This window comes from Nipponia nippon, unplaced genomic scaffold, assembly GCF_047370975.1.
Source record: "Nipponia nippon isolate SJK-2023a ecotype South Korea unplaced genomic scaffold, ASM4737097v1 scaffold_1, whole genome shotgun sequence".
Lineage (NCBI taxonomy): Eukaryota > Metazoa > Chordata > Aves > Pelecaniformes > Threskiornithidae > Nipponia > Nipponia nippon.
The window spans coordinates 113,701,215-113,720,860 of NW_028262290.1; the positions used below are offsets into that span (position 1 = coordinate 113,701,215).

The 19,646-nt window shown below is 37.7% G+C and overlaps 1 protein-coding gene across 6 annotated transcripts in view; it reads left to right on the forward strand.

Moving 5' to 3' along the window:
* BBS9 (Bardet-Biedl syndrome 9) overlaps positions 1 to 19,646 on the forward strand; it is a 321,666-nt gene that overhangs the window by 262,798 nt on the left and 39,222 nt on the right. Inside the window, exon 23 of one of the 6 annotated variants that reach the window (XM_087767598.1) lies at positions 16,809 to 16,861. The exons of the other annotated variants lie outside the window; for them this stretch is intronic. Coding sequence (XP_087623724.1) covers positions 16,809 to 16,858 — 50 coding nt within the window. The 3' untranslated portion in view covers positions 16,859 to 16,861. The remainder of the gene's footprint in view (positions 1 to 16,808; positions 16,862 to 19,646) is intronic. 6 annotated transcript variants of the gene reach the window in all.

A 19,646-nucleotide genomic window follows, 5' to 3' on the forward strand; every position in this document is an offset into this window, starting at 1 on the left:
GTTGTGATGCAAAGAACTTCAAGCTAGTGAATGGATTGTAATTTGTAATCTGTTCCCATTTTATTTTTTCAAGGCAGCTATATGTTTTGAGTATATTGTAGTTTAAGATGGAAACAGTACTGCTTTGTGATCTTAAAGGGACTTATCTTCAGTGATGTGTTGAAAAACGTTAGTGCTACACATCCTGTCTATTTTCAACTCACACAGTTCCACATAGTTAAAAAAAAAAAAAGCAGGCTGTTGATCAATGTTAGTTGGTTCATAATGTAGCAAAGAATCAGCTACTAGGTACGTTCTGCACTGTGATTAATTCGTCTTTCAGCTCTAGGTAAGCTGCAGAAAAAGAAATACGAAATAGCTAAATCAACAACTTTTCACAATTACAGTTTCAAAGTTGGATCTGTGGTAAGTGCTGCAGAAAAGCAGGATAGGATGAAACATCATCCCACTTTAAGATGGCTCTCTTGCATAAGGCAATGGATTACTCTCAGGTTGTGAATTCCTTTCTCCATTATCTATCAAAGGAGTCCATTTTATTATATCAAAGCGGATGCCTAATTTTTGCACAATTACCATTAGGTGAGCTGGATCCTACACCCCACCCCGTCCCCTGGTAATGAAGTCAATTGCTAGATAAAACTGAAGCTGATAACAAATGAAACATTAACGTTATTAGGGCGTTGTGTGTTATGGTGGTGTAACACTTTGAAAGAAACAGTGCCTTTACTAAAAAGCCAGAAACTCATTGCATGTAAAATCGGTGCCATTCTATTGAAGTCAATGGACTTGTGCTGATTTTACGTGAGCTGAAGATCTGGTCTGTGTTCTAGAGCTAGTGTGGAGGACCTTTCTTGTTTACCTTTTACTTTATTAATGTCTCAAAAACACACTGCACTGCCATATATTTGTGTCAGTCACTTTTTAGAATTGGCATGTATTAGTTGCTCACGAAGCATGTAAAAGGTTTGATAATTGATTGTTTGACCCAGAAATATCTAAATGAAAATACAAAGCAGTTTTTGCCGTCTGAGTGCTGGCAGGAAACCAAAATGTTAAGCTCCTAATATATACCTCAAATAAAACGTGACATATAACTATGAAATGTATAGAGAGGTAAATTTCACTAATACTCCATTGGCATAACAGGAGGCAAAGCTCTGCTCTCCATTAAATGGAATTAAATTTCCTGATATCATTAATGTGAAAGGAGAACTTGGTCTCCATCTTCTTAAGCTGCCCTGTCTTTATTATTGATAAGCTGCTGGTTGTCTTGGTCCACGGTACTGGTCTGCACTTTAGGCTTGAGACTGAAATAGGGAAGCTTTCCTGAGCATCAAGCAGTGTAGTAGGTCAGTGCTGTTTAGTCAATCCGTGCTTACTAGCATCAGAAAATATGATGGATTGCACTGAAATGAAACCATAGGTTCTTAAACAGAGTAGTTCCTTTCTTGAGTTCAAGAAAAAGTTTAAACCACTGGATAAAATTATGTGCCAATTATTTATAAACTTCTTTACCACTAGAATAAAGGAAGCCATAATTCTGTAGACTTACATTTTATTGAGTTCATCTGTTTTCATTTATAAATAGAATGTAAGAGAAAAAGAAATCTCTGTTGGTGGACAGTGAAATAATGCGGCTTCTATACGCTTGCAGTGAAATGAACCAGAACCCATGGTTTCTTTCTTTGACAGGTTAAAAGAAGACTCAGAAAAGGCAAATCTACTTTAAGAATGTCAGTCTTGAATAACGTAGTTGTTAATGTCAATCTTGAATATTATAGTTAATATTCAGCCTGCTGATTTTTTAGCAGTGTATTCAAGCTCCTCCTGGAAAGATGAAATTTGGAAGGAAGACAATTATTTTAACAATTCTGCAGAGAAGAATTTAGACCACCAAGCCTATAAAACTCCATGTTTGGGGTGTAGTTTTTTTAATTGCCTCAGAAATTCCTACGGATCTAATTTCATTATTTAGAGTGTTTAAACTTGTCCTTTTGTGTGGAGCCTTTTAAAATTAAATACAACTTAAATCTAAAAAATGAGGAGACATGGGATATTTAGTACATAGAAAAATACTTAAGCTGGCACAGTAAACCAAGAGATCCAAAAAGTACCAAGGTTAAAATTCTGCTGTTGCATCTAGCTTGGACACTTGCTGGCTGGAAAAGGGGAATTTTTTTTTTATTTAAGATAGAGAGACTTGTTGATATTAACTTCTTGAGAATGATAAATATATATACTGTTAAATCTCACTTCTATTTGCTACTCAACAGTAATCTTACATTACATCAAAGTCTTAAAATTAATCTCTGGAATAAATCATAATTAGGGTAGCGGCTGGTACAAACAGGAATGACGTATTTAGTACACCTGTCACTAATGAAGAATTAATTTCTCTAAAGTATATTAATCTAAGTATGAATATATAGCTTGCTAATTGAATTATGGTTTATGGAGTACAGGATGAATATATTCTAAAGTATCCCCTTAGATCCCTTTAGTAGTAATTAGGAATGTAAGGACAGCCTTGTGGTATTTTCATTGCATCATTAAAATGAAATGATTAGTTAAGTAGTCTAGCCACACCAAAGGGGTAGTGTTAGCTTAAAAAAGGGAGTTTTTCTACTTCAAAGAATTAGTAAATCCATGACCAAAATATTGCTTTTATGCACGTGTGTAGATAAAAGTATATTAATTACATAGAATCTGGAAAAATACATTACTGATACTAAACATCAAAAGTAAATAGCATTCATTTTAAAGTAAGATGTGTGTAATCTGTCACTCCCCTGTAAATTCCGAAAACATTCTCCTTGATAGGTCCAGGTTTCAGTAAATTTCAGTGAAATCATAGTATTTGGCTAGTAGCTAAAAACTGCTGCAATATTTTACTATTTTTATTGTGAGAGGAGCTGAGCTTCGTGAACATCTCTGAAGACAGAAAGTATCTTGGAGTTGGGCCATTAAGTTGTCTGTGGTAATTTCAGTCTGAACTATGGGCATCATCTTGTTGACAGTAAGTGCTGCATTTTATAGCTACATGGTGCAGAATGAACGGTAAGTGTCCAATTTTATTTTTGTGAATTTAGGATAATTATATTTCTCTTTATTTTGCCCCAGACCTGTTATCTTAGGATGTGCACGGGTTCCTCAACAATGTTTTCTCTGTATCCAATCAAAAACTTAAATCCTAAAACCATCACTTTGTTCTTGGGTTTGTTTTTGGTGTTTTTTTTGGTTTTTTTTTTTTTATAACACCACTATTACATTGCAATTTAAGACTTTACTCAGTGTAAAGAAGCAGTAAAACTTCTGTGGAATCAACTGGGGTGGGGGGAAGCTATTTTCAGCCAAAATACAGACATATTTTGCCACTTAGTGTTAACTGACAGCAAAGCGTGTGTGGACTGAGGGTTTTTCTTGACTATTGTTTATATGTATGTCTAAGCAAGTAAATGAATGTGACTTCAGCACAGGAAGCTTTACTCTGGTGTTGTTGGCACCAGCAGTGGCAACAAGGTGGCACAAGCCAGTGGTCCCAAAGAGCAATGAGAACCCTTGGCAGGCTTGTAGCTTGTCCTTGGTGCCACGTCTTCACAAAGATGCCCATCAGAACTCCTGGTAAGCCTTCACTCTCTCTGTGGAAATATATGAATGAAGCAGAAAGATTTAACAAACTGAGCCTGCGGAGAATCACAGGACACAAAAGTGTGAAAACGCAGCCTCTTAAGAAGGTGAAGAGTGAGCTAAGATCAGGCCCAATCCCAAGGGAAATGCAAATAACTTTGTTAGTGAAAAGTCACTTAAAAGAAACATGTGACTTTCTCATCATTCGCTCTTTGTAATAGAAATACCCTAAAGATGCTAAATTTTGGCTTCGCACTCAGGCCAAAGAGAAGTAATGCTACTCAGGCAAAACTCCCAAAAGACGTGTCCAGTAAAAATGTGTTACTTTCTCAGGTTGCCTTTCACTGACTTAACAGAGATTTAGATGACCTAACATACATGAGCAGTATAGGTCTGTTTGCTTCTCTGTAGTGTTCAAAATCATTCTCCTAATAGCTGTCATAAATTACATGTACCTGTTCTGCACCCAAAAGGCTGTTTAACAGCAAGAGTCTAGTCAGAGTTAGGGTCACTCCAGTTATTTCTCCTTTTTCCTTACCTCGTGACCAGCAGGTGGGACATAAGGAAATATAGGAGTCATTATCCATGCCCTTGAACACCTGAGAGTTCCTTTGCAAAGGTGAGCCATTTGTTTGCTACAGAAAATAATTTTTAATGATTGTTTTTCAGCGCCAGAGTACCAATGAGCAACTTTTAAAAGGTCAGAATGACTGCCTGTATTTCACTGCCATGGGAAATCCATCAGGCAATAATTTAACCTGTATGCTCCTACATACACGTATGCAAGTTCCATATTGTATTACAAATCTGTCACCTACTTTGTATTTCCCCAAACAGTCTTTTTGACTCATAAACTGTGTTTTCTTCAAAACTGTGGCCTGCATAATTCTCTGTGGAGACAGAGGAAAGGAAAAGGATTGCAGTGAATTGTTTCCAGAGTGCTTGTGTATATAGGGATGCTTAAGAAAGTGAGAGTGAATGTATTTAAGATTGAGAAATAAAGCACATAAACCAAAATTGGATGGATGTCATTGTGGAGGGTCTCCTTCTGGAATTAAGGTGATGGTAAAGTGTGCCGCCAGGGTGCTAAAAATACTCCCTTCACAAGGTGTAGCAAATGTTATTTGATGCATTTGTCTTCAAACCTTTTTGCTTAATCACTTTAACTTTCCTGAATGAACCCAGATGCATGTAGCTAATCCAGTCAGTGCTCCACTTCTGTGGTGGTGGTGTGAGGTTTACTTGAGGATTAATTTCCATCATGTGAACAGAATAGGAAGACTTTTTTTTCCTTTATTTTAATGAAAAGAAAAAAACAAAACAAAACAAAAAAAGAACCAAAAACCCTTTTGCTCCAAAAGTGAAAGTGGCATGTGAAGACAGTTATGCTACTCCCATAGCCACTGAGTTAAATATACCACTCTGTTAAATATACATGGTACTTCATAGCACTATGTAGATTTAGTAGCTTAGGCTTCTGCAATCTCAGCATCATTCTCATTGTGCATTGTAAAACTACTGTGAGAAAGTTTGGTCTCTTACTAAATGAAGTGTCATTCGTGAGAAGCTATCCTAGGAAAATTTCCAGGAAACATAAAATGTAAAATGGCATTATTTTTTTTTTCAAATACCACTGAATCAATAACCAGTGCTGTCAGAAAATGTGGCTGCTCTAATGTGAGTGTCCACCTTTAAAGGATGCATTACAGATTTTTTTTTTTTTTTACTTCTTACTGTGCTATGCCATTTTCAGTTAGTGAAAAAATAGTTTTACAAAAATTGGTATGTTTTTCTGCTTTGTATTCTAAAACAATTTGTAAGGCTGGAGAGAAAACATAAAAATTCTAGTTGCTGTTTTCTTTAATTTGGTGTACCAGGCCAAATATATAATAACAATTAATTTTAATAATTTTGTCTTGATGCAGTTGTTTCTTCATTTGGGATAACTTTTTTATTTCTAATTTAGGGTAGCCAAAATTTTATGGAAGTATAAACTCCTTAACAGAGCTTCTAGGAAATAGGAAAATTACGATATAAGAAAATTGGACATAGATATATTAAAAGACTGTGTTCTTTTTTTCTATGTTCATCTCATACTTATTCTGCTGTTTTATAAACACCAGCTCTAAAATCTTATCATAAAGTTCATATCCAGATTGGTTTATCAAACTCTGGTTTTAGTTACAAATTTGACTTGGATAATCCAGAGAAAATGCGGCATCATCAGCCTGATAGGTGTATCGCTCTAAAAGCAAGTGCTATGTTGCTTCAGAATTTGCAGCTTACTATGTCTTTGTGCATGTAATGAAAAGCATGTAGCAGACTACAGAACTATGTAATTTTGCAGTGCCCAGACAACATGATCTTATCAGAAAGTGATTATCCATACTGTCAAGATTGGAGATATCAACAGTAGCTGTATTTTCCTGTGAAAGACTGGAAGGGGCACTGTATTCACAAAGGCATCTTTGGTATTTTCAAGATGGCTGGAGTTCATTTCAAATAAACCATTTAAGTTCATATTTCGCTTAATAATACTAATGATTTCTGTTGTTTACATTCTTGGACAATATTAATTTTCAAGAAAGAAAATCGATTACATGTCCTACACAGGCATTAGGGAAAAGGGTTTCTGGTGTCTTCATCACCAAAGATTGGATAAAGGTGGGTACATGTAGTCACTTTCAGCTTTACCCTCCCATTATTTTTAAAGTGAGGAGATACTGTAAACTTTATTTAGGATACATAATTTGCTGATTCTTGAAGAACTTCTAGTCATTTTAAGGTTTAATTTAAACGGACCTGAATCTGCAGAAATTTTTCCTGTTATGCTGATGTAGTTGTTATCAAAGATGAATCCATTTGAAAAGAATCCCTTCCTAGTTCTGCAGCAGCCTTTACTACACAAGGGGAAAACTTCAGTATCCTTCCCTGTAAGCCACAATAGCTCAAGTTATTAGTATTCACTACATGCATTATGTTTCCATTGAATATTTCTTCCTTGTCCTTTACATTTGGATTTAGTGTCTCTCTCTATTTTCTATGTATAATGTTCATTCCTGTCTAAGTACAGGAAGAACCAATTATTGTTATAGTATTTCAGTTAGGTGACATTGTATATCGAGGTATATTAGGCATTTAGGAAATACCACAGATAGATGACTGACGGCTTGCCTGCTCTGGCATTTCATTCTTCCAGGTTATAGGCAGCCTGGCCACCTTTACTTACGCCTGTGATCTTTGGGAAGCTTGTATCTTAGTCCAGATATGACTAATGATCTTTATAGATATTTCAGAGAGATATTTGAGATAGCTCTGTCTTTGTTCAAATCTCTGTTCAAATAATAAAATATAATTAAACTTCTATAAGGACTTAGCCACAGAGGTGCGTATGGATTAATTAGGACTAGTGCTTTTTCAAACTGTTTTGATTATGTAAACTACTACACTTTTTCCAGAAGAGCTGAAGGACGGTAATGAAAATTTGGGTTTTTTCAAGGCCTTTATAAGCAGACCATTGATTACAAATTTAAGACACTTATTTTCAAGTATTATTAATTGTCCTTCCTAAAGTGATAATTAATAGAATTATCATAACAGTCTTCATCTGTAAACCTCACTCTTTTCATATATTTTTCCCTTCTTGTCCTTTCTGTCATTACCTTGACTGTTACAGTCTTCTCTTCATCATGGCTTCCTCTCCATCAACTCTCCTGGTTACAAGTTATACAAATATGTTTTTCTAAGGTATTTTCCCCTGTCTCTCTGTGACCATCTCTATTCTTCTGTCTCTTACCACATCACATTCATCTCTTGGTCCCCAGCTGTCAAGAATCCTGTTGCTTTGTTTCCTTCTTTCAGGCTGCTGTCACTTTCTGGTGTACACTGTTGTGGTGTGTATAGTCCTTCTCAAGTCTTATTTTCTTTCTGTGCATTTAATGCTCCAGGCCTGAAACAATCCTTCAAGAATCCTATCTTCCAAATTCCTTCTAAAGCTTCTCTTCAGGAACAGGAGCACATCTTTTCATTAACTACTCTGTGCACTTTCTTATGCCTCACAGGTGATTTGCTTTTTGGCAAAGGGACTCCAGTTAATGCTGCCTAAATTACTGATGGTATTGCTAGCTCTCGGTTTCATGTCTTGCAAAATCTGATGCTTCGGTAAGACCTTCAGCTCTTGAACACAACAGATTTGAAAAGTATGTCAACTTCCATATTAAACACATTTTTTTTCTAGAAATTATGGTTGTGGGAGGATTTGCATTAAAAGTTTAGGAATGAGAAAGCAAAAGTAAAACACTCTAATATTATTTTTTAAGATTTTTATTTTTAAAGTTAATGTCATGAATTTTGGAGCCTGATTCATTTTTTTTGAATTTTGGGGATTTGAAAAACTGTCTTTTGTCAAGGTTTCTTATATTAAGAGGTGATTAATAGTTAAACTCTGTGGGTTTTGATGAGTTCATATGAAAATGAGATGCATTTCAGAAAGCTATCTTTTTGCCAAACATAAGTTTTTTGTGTTATCAGTACAGAGGTAACTGGATGAACTTCAGTGGTTTAGATATGCAGGTGTTCAGACTACTTGATCTAACGTTCCCTTCTGGCTTCAACCCCTATGAAGTGGCATTTATAATGAATATAGAAGCCGTTGTTCCTGAGTGGCAGGGTTTTATTTTTGTCCCTTGATCATGAAGGTGAATCTTTGCATTTTCCATTTTTTGCACCTTATCTTTCTCAGGAGTTTTGGCTGTGCTTGTCTGATTCAAAATATTTACAGTTACATTAATTTGGGGGGGAAGAGGGAGGTGCAGAGGACAGGTGTTAGTATTTGTATTTACATAGGGATCACAAGTTTTGGCTGCAGGCTTTAAGTGGGTTGTCTCATTTGTGGGGTAAAGGAGGGATGGATACTCCATATCCTGCATTTATGAAATCAGAGAAGACACTTTCCAACCCGACACTGGCTAAGGATATTCTATTTCTTTGAAAAATCTCAGGGGAAAGAGAGCATCCAATTGTCTGTGCCAGATACAGTGTTATCTTGGTCCATGTGTGACCAGCCATATTTAAGCAGTCCATAGGCTCTAGTAAATTAGGCTCTAGTAAATCAGCATCTCTGGCTGTTGTAGCAAGAGAGTTCTGAAACTCTTGAAATTTTTCTCTTTTATCAGCCAAGATTTCTGGCCTGAAGGATTAGCTAGACTTGTTCCTCTCAGTAATCATGTTACCTTTTAACACGCAAAAGCAACTATCTTCATTCAAAGATTTATCACGTAAAATAAAATGGTTTTGCTGTATTAAAAACTTCATTTGAGTGAATATATAGCTTATGATATCAAGGACTGTAATTCACAATCTCATTTAGAAAATGAGAAATTACGCTGCAATAAAGTGTGCTTTATTCACAAGATGTTTTAAGCTTATTATATTTTTCTGAATATATGTTCTCTGGAGTCTATACAGATAACCCTTTTTTAACCTCTAAATATAGTACAACGGTAACACAGAGCATTTCATCCAGGGTACAAGTAATCTAGCAACAAAAATGCCTGTGTTACAAGGTTTGAGTTCAAATGTTCAAGGGTAGAATTGGCTGTAATGGTATATCTGTGAAAAAAATAAGCCTGTGGTGAAGTTGGAACCCCAGTGCCAAAGCACAACATATAATTGGGCCTAATTTTTTCCATATGTATCAACAAAAACAGTCTTTGCTTCCATGAGAGATGAAAGCTTCCCTTTCTGTCATATTTTTATTTTGTATATAATTCCTAACTCTTTATAATTTCATAGGCTTTTTAAAAAAACATGCCTAGATTTAGGGAGAGATGAGCTGTCACCCTGGATTTGAGTTTATATTTCTAATAGAAAAGCCTTTTTTGGTGGGGAAGGGAAAACACGACTATTTCCCCTCCCCTGCCAAAAGGGCTACTATGTTAAAATCCTTGTACAGTGCCTGTGAACTATCCAAGTTGGCGTGGAACAATCCATTTGTGAATTGATTTAAATACCTCATTTAAAATAAATAATCTAGTGGAATTAGTGTAATAAATCTTCATAGAATAAGCTTACTATTTATATAAAATCGAAGAAGTGTTAAATACATTTCTGTTCTGTTGACAATGTATGGTGGTGTTTTTCCCCTCCTTTCAGTTTTATGCTAAGGCCCAAATAAAAGATGCATATTTCTTATGCATTTCTTCTGTTGTTTAATGTGGTATCTTGCCAAATAATCTTTCTTCCTCCTGTCTATAAGTTCAGCTAATATGTATCTGAATTCTGTAGAAGACCAGTGGTATAAATTGTATTTCACCAATATTATATTATTTTACACTCTGTAAATTCACCGTTATCAGGATGGTTGAGATATTCTCTGCATTGTATTGTAGCTCCTATAGAATGTTAAAAGGTTTATGCATTTAGTAAAGGATTAAGACAAGCTTTGCTATCTATCCCTGACACTTGTGCATGCTCATAAATACAGGCACACAGACATTTGTGTGCCTCTGATACAACATAGAGCCAGTCAGACTGCCAGGCAGAGTATCCCAAGCCTCTTGCAAGTGACACCGATGCAATGGCTGCCAGATCCAAGCGCTTTGCTACATGCATAGGTAATCACTTGCCACACCGGTCTGCTCTCCCTGTTTGCATGGTGGCAGCCACTGAGACGCCAAGTGTTTGACTGTGTTCAGAAGGCAGTTAGTTAGGGCTCTGCATGCTGCTTAAACAGCCTTTTTGTGTGTCTTCTAAAGGAGAAAAAAAAAAAAAGGTAGACTTCATGGAAATGTCTTGCAGGATGCCAGCGGTACCTTGCTGGTTTACTAGTTCACCTCGCTTCAACTCTAGTTACATCTAGAATTTGTTTTGTAATTTATCCCTTCTCTAACTGATTCTGTGGAAGTGAAAGGATTTTTTTTTCCTGGCCTTACATCTATACAGAGTTTAAAACATTTTGCTCTAGGTGTGGTTATTTTGCTAGGGGCATAGTTGAAAGTTGGACTAGCAATGGAAGCAGGTGTCATTGGAGTGACTTTTGAGTTCCCCATATTACTGGCAATGCAGAACTTACTTGGATGTGGATGTAAGCTAAAGCCATCTTGGAAGTTATTCCTCGTGGGCTGTTATGTATCTGATAAAGATAATGTACATAGTGCAGTGCACCTTTCCCAAGTGATTTTATATGTTAATTTTCTGTTTGTTAGGGGAAAAAAAAAAAAAAGCAGGAACTCAAGAAAGAGGAAGAAGCGAGAAAATATCTAGCTGAAATCAAGGCAGGCATGTCTTGGTCACAGTAATCTGTTTCCGTGGATCCCAACTGATACATTTTTGTAGAAGCACTCTTACACATCTTTGCTTCTGGTTAAGAGACTCCAGGAAAAGCAAAGAAAGCTTTTCTGCCTTGTTCTCATTCTCTTGGACACTAGGTGACCCCAAATCTTGGGACCCTTCTGTAGGAGAAGAAATCCTTTTGGATTTCTTCCAAAGGATTTCTTTGAATCTTAATGTAGGTCAGCCACTGTAGAAACAGGAGCGGCTACTTACAGTGTTGACAGCCTCCAGGTACAAGCCTTCCTTCTTCAGTAGTCTGCTCCTGTTGCTTGATTTTTTTCAAGCCTTGGGCTGGTTCTGCTTACCTTTACTGCATCAATTCCCCATATGTACCATGCAGACCTCTAAAATCCCCATGCTACTACCCTCACCTCCAAGTGTTGGGATATCAGAAGCGAGAAGTCTGGTCTGTACGCCCACTTCAGGCTCAGATCAAACATGCTACTGACCTGCTTACAGCACCTGTCCTGAAAACACCCTTGCTAATCCAAGACTCCTGACAACTAATAACTGTGTTCCTCCCACTTAGTTATGTCTAATGAAATGTATTACAAACTAGATACATCTCTTCTATCGCTTCCTTTATTGACAGCCACTGGTTTTATTTGCCTCCATTAACTACAGTCTCCTGCCTGAATCACCTACATTCATCTTCTCACTTTATTGCTTTCACACTCTCCTTTCAGGCTCTCAGCTCTACGTGTCCTTTTGCTGCAGCAGTTCCTCTCTAGCTCTCTCTCACTTGTCTTCCTATTTTGGAAGTGTGTTTTTATTCCAGCCTCTGAGCCTCCTCTTCATAAACTCCATCATTTTGGACTCCTTTCACCTTTTCAAACGGGATGTCTTAAGCCAAAATTTTAGGAAGGTAATTCTGGCCCTACTCAAGTCAACTGGTTGAGGATTTTGCCATCTATCTCTTTGTGTAGCTTTTTCCCATGTGTTTGGGAACTATTTGCATATATAATTGTTACATATGGATCTGTCTCATAAAAGAAAAATAAGCTGAACTTACTCCAGTCTCTGTATAGTCAGATGATTGATATATGACCAGTATAGGCTAACAAAAAGAACATTCTCCAGTGCGCATATTGCTTTGATTACTGAGGTTTTTAGACTGTCCAAACGCTGTACAAAATGAATAACAAACATCAGATGTTTGAAAAGTTAACTCAATAGAAGTCAAGGAAATAATGCTTAGTAGCAACTTGTTACAAAGGGTTCATATTTTTCTATAATGGAAAATGACACAAAGATGCCCTTAGGCCAGCTCAGTATTTGTATTAGTAAGTGACCAAAACTGTGTGTCAAGGCACTCGCACACATACTAATGACTTGCATTTGTAACTGCTTCCTCAGTCTTCCTGGCAAAATATCAGCATTAGGAAATTGTGACTAATGGTAAGAAGAAAGAACATTGAAACACTTATCTTAATAGGCACTATACCAGTACAATCTTTATAGGTGCCAAAGAAAAAATAAAATACAGTTTGATTAACCTAAATAAGATAGAGTGTGAATGAAGCAGGCAGTTCCTTTGAAATGTAACTGAAAGTGACCAAAAAAGCTCCCACAGAGTTTGCTTTTATTACTTATTATTTTTTATTGCATTTGTTAGGGACATGAACAGTGTATGTACTCATTCCTTCAACACAGAATCAGTTTTGTGCACGTACAGGCATGAAAGAAAGGCAAGTCTACAGTGTTCATCTGTTTTGATTTTTGGATATTTTTACTCCTTTTAAAATCTAATATTTCTGGATAAAACTTACATCCTTTGTTCCCTTGTTTAAAAATGAGGGGGAGGGGTGTGTTTTTGTTTTGAATAATTAGTTATGGCGTCTGATTGTATAAGAATTGCTCTATTGTTTGGACAGTATGACAGTCTCTTGTGTTTTAAGGATTTTTTTTTTTTTCAGGCAAATGGCTTTTGAGAATGGCAGCATTTCAAGATTATGAAACTGCTGCTGATGGTAATGGTTCTGTGATAATTAAACTGTCCACAGTCTCTTTTTTTTTTTTGTGAAACTGAGACAAGGGTGGTTGTGATTTCATCAAAGGCTTTGTTTGAGCTCTGGCAGCTGGCAAGGCAGAGCCCTCTGCTAGCAGACTGAGTACCATCCTGAAGAGTTTTCACTATGCATTTCCTTCATCGGCTGCATATTCATCACATTTCATCTTTGCCCATCTTGTAAGAAGACTAGTCAACTTCTTGGTGTTCTTTGTTGACAGAATAGCCAATTTGTCCTCTTAGTAGTAATGTATTAAAATTGGTTTTGGAGGATTCTTAAGCTGAAGGTAAGGACCACATTCTCCGTGGGAGTTTCATTCTTTGCATGACCATTTGTATAAGAAAGCATGGTAAACTAAATGTGCCCTGATATTAAAAATAAGTCCTAAAATTATAAAATCTATTGTGTCCCTGCATTAAAAATAAAAAAGATTTTTTTTTCTCTTATTTTAAAGAAATGTACATCTCATTCTCTGAAGAGGCCTGCAAAAGCCTATGTGTCTCTCTTTTTGCAATTGTGTAATTCTCTTTTAATGCTTTTGGACTGGTCAAGAGTTTAAAGTTAAGGGTGATTACAGGTTCTCTTAGCTGGAGGAACACCAAGGGGTTTTCACAGCTACTTTTGTGTATGTGTGATTGTGCCATGTAGGCAAGAGATTATCTACTGTCTTCTGGAAAAGCGTTCCTGTAAATTGAATCTCTAGAGATTCATGAGAGGAGAGCTAAAGCCGGGACATAATGTTCAGATCAGTGGTGACATACTGTTGTTGAGACAGTACATTTATTTACTGCTCAGCTGGTACCCTCGCTCACGTTAGTAGCGTTGGACTTTTGGGCACTCGGAACCTCATGGGATCAGGTCCTTCTACTGAGGATATTGCTCAGCTCCTGTTCTGTTCCTTTTTATATGGTTTTTCACTCAATGTTGTCTCTTAACACAGTCAAATTAGATCTGAATATAAGATGGAGAGCCAATAGACAGAAGGTGAAATCCAATTTAAAACTTACTTATGGTGTGATGCTTATAGCACACTTGGTAATGGAGGTAACTGGTAGACTGACAGCTCTCTGTTACACTAAATGTATCATTTGGTAGCTGTATGGTCTCTATTGACTTGTATGTGTTATGCTTGGGATGGCATTCTGTTGCGGTGGGTACCACACAACAGCTGCCCATTCTTGGGTTTGGGAAGAGCTGGCCCTTCTTCCCTAGCAGACGAAACAAACTCAGTCTGCTGAGCGCTAGCTCAAAAGGAAAGACTGGCAATTCAGAGATATGTTAAGGAAGGACATGATCGTAAGTAGAAAGCAAATCTGGGAAAATTCCACTTCTAGTGAAGAAAAAGTTAAAAGGAGCACAGCATTTGCTCTGTGAGAAATGTTTTGAAGAATTTGGGTGAAAGGTAAAACAGTTAAGGAAGATGAAGGGGATTAATACACAGAGAACAGTGTGATTCAGAGTTTGGGTAACTGGGGAATGTGGGAGTCTGTAAACACTCAACAGAGCTTAATAGCTGAATTGTAAGATATTAAAAACTAAGAGATTGAGAAAGAAAGTAGGAAGCAGACAAATACTGGCAAACAATGAGCAAGACAAAAGGTCTTTAACGCTATTTGAGATAAGGGTCTAAAGTGTGAGTACAGCACTAGACGGGTAGTATGTATTTGTGGGTTAATTCTCACAACTCACTAACTGTGGCCCTTTACAAAAGTCCTTTAGTGTGGAGTTACGTGAGATGACTGAGTCGATCTAGGATCACTCCTTGCTGGAAAGAGGAGATTGTTCTCCTTTCTTCCTCCTGCTCCTGCCCCCCAGCTCTGGAGCCCACCCCTGTGCCTTGCCCATGTGCTAGCACTTTGTTCACTAAACCACTAGGAAAAAAAAATGTTTGTACAATTTTTGCCGGTTCAGCTTTGCGTGGGGGTTATGTGTTGATTCAGTTGTGAAGTCTGATGGGCCTCAGCACCAGGACAAGGAAGGAATGGGAAAGAGCAGTTGGAGTAAGAGACGGGACATAAGACAGAGGTTAGGGAGGGAACAAAGCTTGACACCATTGTGTATTAGTGACTCCTTAGAGCAGCTGTCTTGCCTGTCTCTACACTGTGGCTGCAGTTTTACAATTGTCCAAATCCTATTTAAGTTCAAGCTTCTGCTGGAAGGAGTGGGAACTGTGCTTTCCTCTCAACCATATGTTTTCCCTGCCTTGTGGTGACGCTACCAGTGCCTCCATGGTGGGACGGTCAGCTCAGCTAAGAGACAGTTAGCAACCTGACAAAAGAAAAGAGGTCTATTTTCAGCTGGATCCGTTCCCTGATTTGGCTGTGTGATCCCGGTTCTCAGGGACCGAAGAGAAGGGAGGAGGAGGAAGGGTGGGCCTTTGTTCTGGCCTGCAGCCCATACTTAGATGAGCTTCAGCCAAGGGTGAAGCCATGCCCATAGGCTTTTCTGGTCCCTGCTGCATTAGGTTCTGGTTCTGTAACGTGGATATAGTCTTACTTGCCCAGAGGGAAGAGAGTTGTAAATAAAGAGGCAGTTCATGGTAAAATTTAATGTAAAGTGTTAAGTCCTTTAAGCTTTTTGGATGGAAGGAACTGTATAAATACTGCTTGTATTAAACTGCAAAAAACACTGTTTAAAACTTCAGGAAGAGCTGTGGGAAATAATTTTAGGTCTGCATAAGGAGTGCATGTTATTTCAGAAGAGGGAAAAGCACAGAAAGAAAAGTTACAGCAGAGCAAAGGACAGCTAGAATAATGCAGTAATACAGGAGTTTCGGATACACAAAATAACTAGGTCTGAGTTCTTTAGGAAAGAAGGAGATCCTATTGAAGTAAGAGGGATTCCACTTAAAATGTGTGTAATTTTTAAGGGAACTGAAAGAGCGAGTCTCTAAAGGTTTTCTGAACTAGAGTCTGGGGCAGAAAACAAGGAGTTATGGACAAAATTTGAGAAGTGCCATGTGTGCAAGGAATGGAGGAGGAGTTGCTGTTTTACAAAGGTAGTTATTGATATTGTCCAACTCCCAGAGAGAAGACAACAGAGAAGCAACTGATACAGTTTTCAAAAAAGAGATGGATAGGTATTTGAAAGAAAATATGCAGTGAACATGTGCAGACTTAAATGAGGGGAATGTCCTAGGTGGGTTTTTGGCTTTTCTGAATGAATGGAAGTCTCTCTGTGAATGGTTCCCGGTCCATGGTGGTAGGCAACACAGGAAATTGTGCCAGACTCTGGCAGAGGCAGTTTACCCGGCAAGTGGCAGTATGTAGGTTTTTTTGATGTATGTGCTCTAGTACAGTCACTGGATTTCCCCTTTATGGTTGCATTGAAGCAGAACTCACTGTATTTTGATCAGTCTCTAGGCTGGTGGGTGTTTATTTGCTCGCTGAATTGCACTTTCATATTTAGGCAACATTCGATGCGTTATACTCTCTTGCCTCATGTGAGGTATTATTTTGGTTGATGTTATTGTGTTCTCTCAAAAGAACACATATATATCCTATGTGGTTTTAGTCAAACCAAGCATATATTTTTATATGCAGATGGTAATTATGGTGAATATATATAGGGCAAAGATTGGGACTTCCTTCCTTTTGACCACAACCTTCTCTGTTCCTGTATAGTTACCTCATAACATTAAAGTAGTCATAAGCAGTCATGCATATTCAAGGTTAAAAATGGTTTCTCACAGTAGTGTTATACAACCTGTAACTAGATGCCAAACCCCCAAAGTGCACTGAATCAATAAAAATTCCTCTCGGTCTGCGTTGAATAAAGTGATACTGAAGTGGAGTAGCCATACTGTTTTATGTACCCACATCCCTCGGTACTCTCTTGCAGGTGACAGTTGCAGAATTCCTCCCCTCAGTTCCAGACTGCAAAGGAAATAAATGGTGAGGGGCAAATCTCGAAAGAATTGAAAGCTCCGTTCCTGCAGTTTTTCTGTTTAGCATATTTATTCATATTGTTTTGATTTAGAAACTAAGCTGGGAATTTCATGAGAACAAGCATTTTCATGAGTTTTCTGGGATTTAATTACCTTCTGTTTGATATAAGTTTTACATGTTGTAACATGATTTTAATAATGCTCTGTTTACGCTTTTTAGAAATGCATTTCTTATGTACTCTTCAGCTACATATGTAAAAGGCTGCCCTCTGTTTGCATGGTAACAGAGTACTTTGCTTATACTCTTTTGAAAAAAAAAAATTATTAAATTATTTTATTTATTTTTTTTTTTCTTAAGAAAGATCTCAGAGTGTCCTAGTTTGGTCGTACAAGCAACTATGTTATTCCAAAGGCAGTCACGGAGACTGAGGAGAAAACCCCATCTCTCCAAGCTATTGTTTCTTCTCCAAAAGCTATTGTTTCTCCTGTGTGTAGAATCAAGAAGATGGTACTTACAGCTTGCATTTTCATTTCAGCTTTTTGTTGTTGCTCAATATAGTTAGAGACTGGAGCTAACTCTCCAATAACAGTTGATTGCTAATTCTGTAACTGTAGATTCACTGAAGATCCAAGACCTGGTTATATTTTATCTAATAAAGTTGTCTGTGTAATGGATCACACAGAAAAAGATGGCTATGATCTTTGAGAGCAGTGCGGTTTGAAATGTTGAGAGTGCCTTTTTGTGCAGAGGTAAAGAGGCAGAAAATGAATGAGGCATTAGTATGCTTTGTCTCGTGTAGTTGTAAAATGGTTATTCCAATTGAAGGTGAAGTCAGGTATTGTAAAGGTCTTAAAAATGAAAACAAAAATAAAAAATAGGATACCTGAAACTGCAAAAAACTTTTGCTTTGAGGGGAGATTTGTGTAGGTTTTTAGTTTATCCAAATTGCTTCACCCATCCTTAGAAACACTAATAGTGCTTTGGATTTCTATAAGCACCTTTCATCCGAGAACCTCAAAGCACTTTACAGGCATTAATTTAATTAAGTTTCATAGCACTCCTGCGAGCTAAGTAATGTTTAAATAAGGATCACTTCACCCAGCACTGAAATGGAGCCACCCCTGGGGTGGAATGCGTTAAGTAGTTAATAGTACATAGTAACACTACACAACAGTTCAGGAGAGAGCATGAAGAAAATACTGTATCTGAGATACTGTATTCACTGAGACTGCAGGGTGAATCTTGTTAGACAGCATATCTACTTGTTTGTTACTTTTCCTTCTTAGCTGTAGGTTAAATTCCACCATCTTTTTGATGACTGCCAGGGGATAGGAACTTGCTTTTAGGTCCCCCCAAACAATCTTTGCCTAACCATGACGTAGCTCAAGGTGCTGTGATGCTCAATTCCATGAGTTGTCCTCTCTAATAAACACAGTGTCTGTTACTTTCATGCTTTGGTAGTTTGATACTGATTTAAAGAGTGGAGCATATGATCTGCACCATCATCAGTTGTGGACTAGCAGCACCTTTTTTTCCCTGGAAGCTTACCGTGCAAGTACCACACTGGTCTATCCCAGTTGTGTTTGTAAGATCTGATGGGATCGTAGCACAAGGTACAGTTATCCTCTCAAATTGTGTCATGGTGCCAAAAAAAGATGGACTGCTGTTTCTGGTAGCTGATTTAGCTTTTATGTTCAAAACTGAGCTAATGCATAGAATCAACTTTCAGTGAAGTCTTAGACACACAACAACGTGTTTTTCCATTGTTACCTTTTGAGTGTTCTAGAATATAAACATACCTGTTTCTGGCTATTTTACTTCAAAGAGTAGCAGGTTATGAAATTTTAACTTTCAACATGCCCTTGCATGACTTTTACAAAAATGGTGGAGAGGGGAAGGGATTCATGCTAGTCATGCTTGGTACTTGCTTTGGGAACTTGAGTTGGGACATTCAATACATTGGTCATTGAAAGCAGAAGGAATTTCTTTCTGACTAAGAAATTGCTGTAATAACTCTTACTTTCTGTTTCTGGCTTTCCCATCACATTTTGCATCTTGTTTGGATATGTTTTGTTTTACTAATCCACCAAGGTGCTGGGTGTACCAATTTAAAAAAAAAAAAAGTGTCTTTTATTTTTAACCTTCTTCATGTGCATTGATCCTTTTAAATTGCCTTCTCTTTTTTTTAACATGACATTGAAAATCTCCAGTCTTGTAAGTAGCACAGAGGGAATATAGTGAAAAATTCTGTTCTGTCATAACCAAGGGGCGGGTGGTTTCCATTGGAAGCTCAGCTGGAGCTTCCTTCCATGCCAGCAGCTTCCCACAACTGAACTACTCTACTCATTTCTGCCCTTTTTGGCGGGGAATGTGCAGAGGAAGTGGAACACAGCCCTGACAGATAAGGGATTACTCAAATGGCTTCTGTCACAGTTTGGGGATTAGGTTCAGTTAAGAATCCATTCATTTTGTGAGTCCTGTTTGTACTTGCGACAGTCGTGAATGAGGACATTCTGCTGGCAGGAATTTGGCACCTGAGGAGCAGCGGTGGAGGCACGGTGCCTGGAAGGGTGCAAGAAAGCAATCTAGCCATTTTGGTATCAGATGTCTCTCACCTGCTTGAACAATGAGGCCTTTCGCAAACAGAAGCGTTGTCCGTACCTGTGCTATCTCCTCCCAGGCCTTTTGCTGGAAGGAAGAGTACATGACTGAAAGTCTTTTTGGAACAGAGTCTGACTGGAAAAAAAAAAAACAAACTAGTTTTATTCAGCTGTGACCACTTGACCAAAGA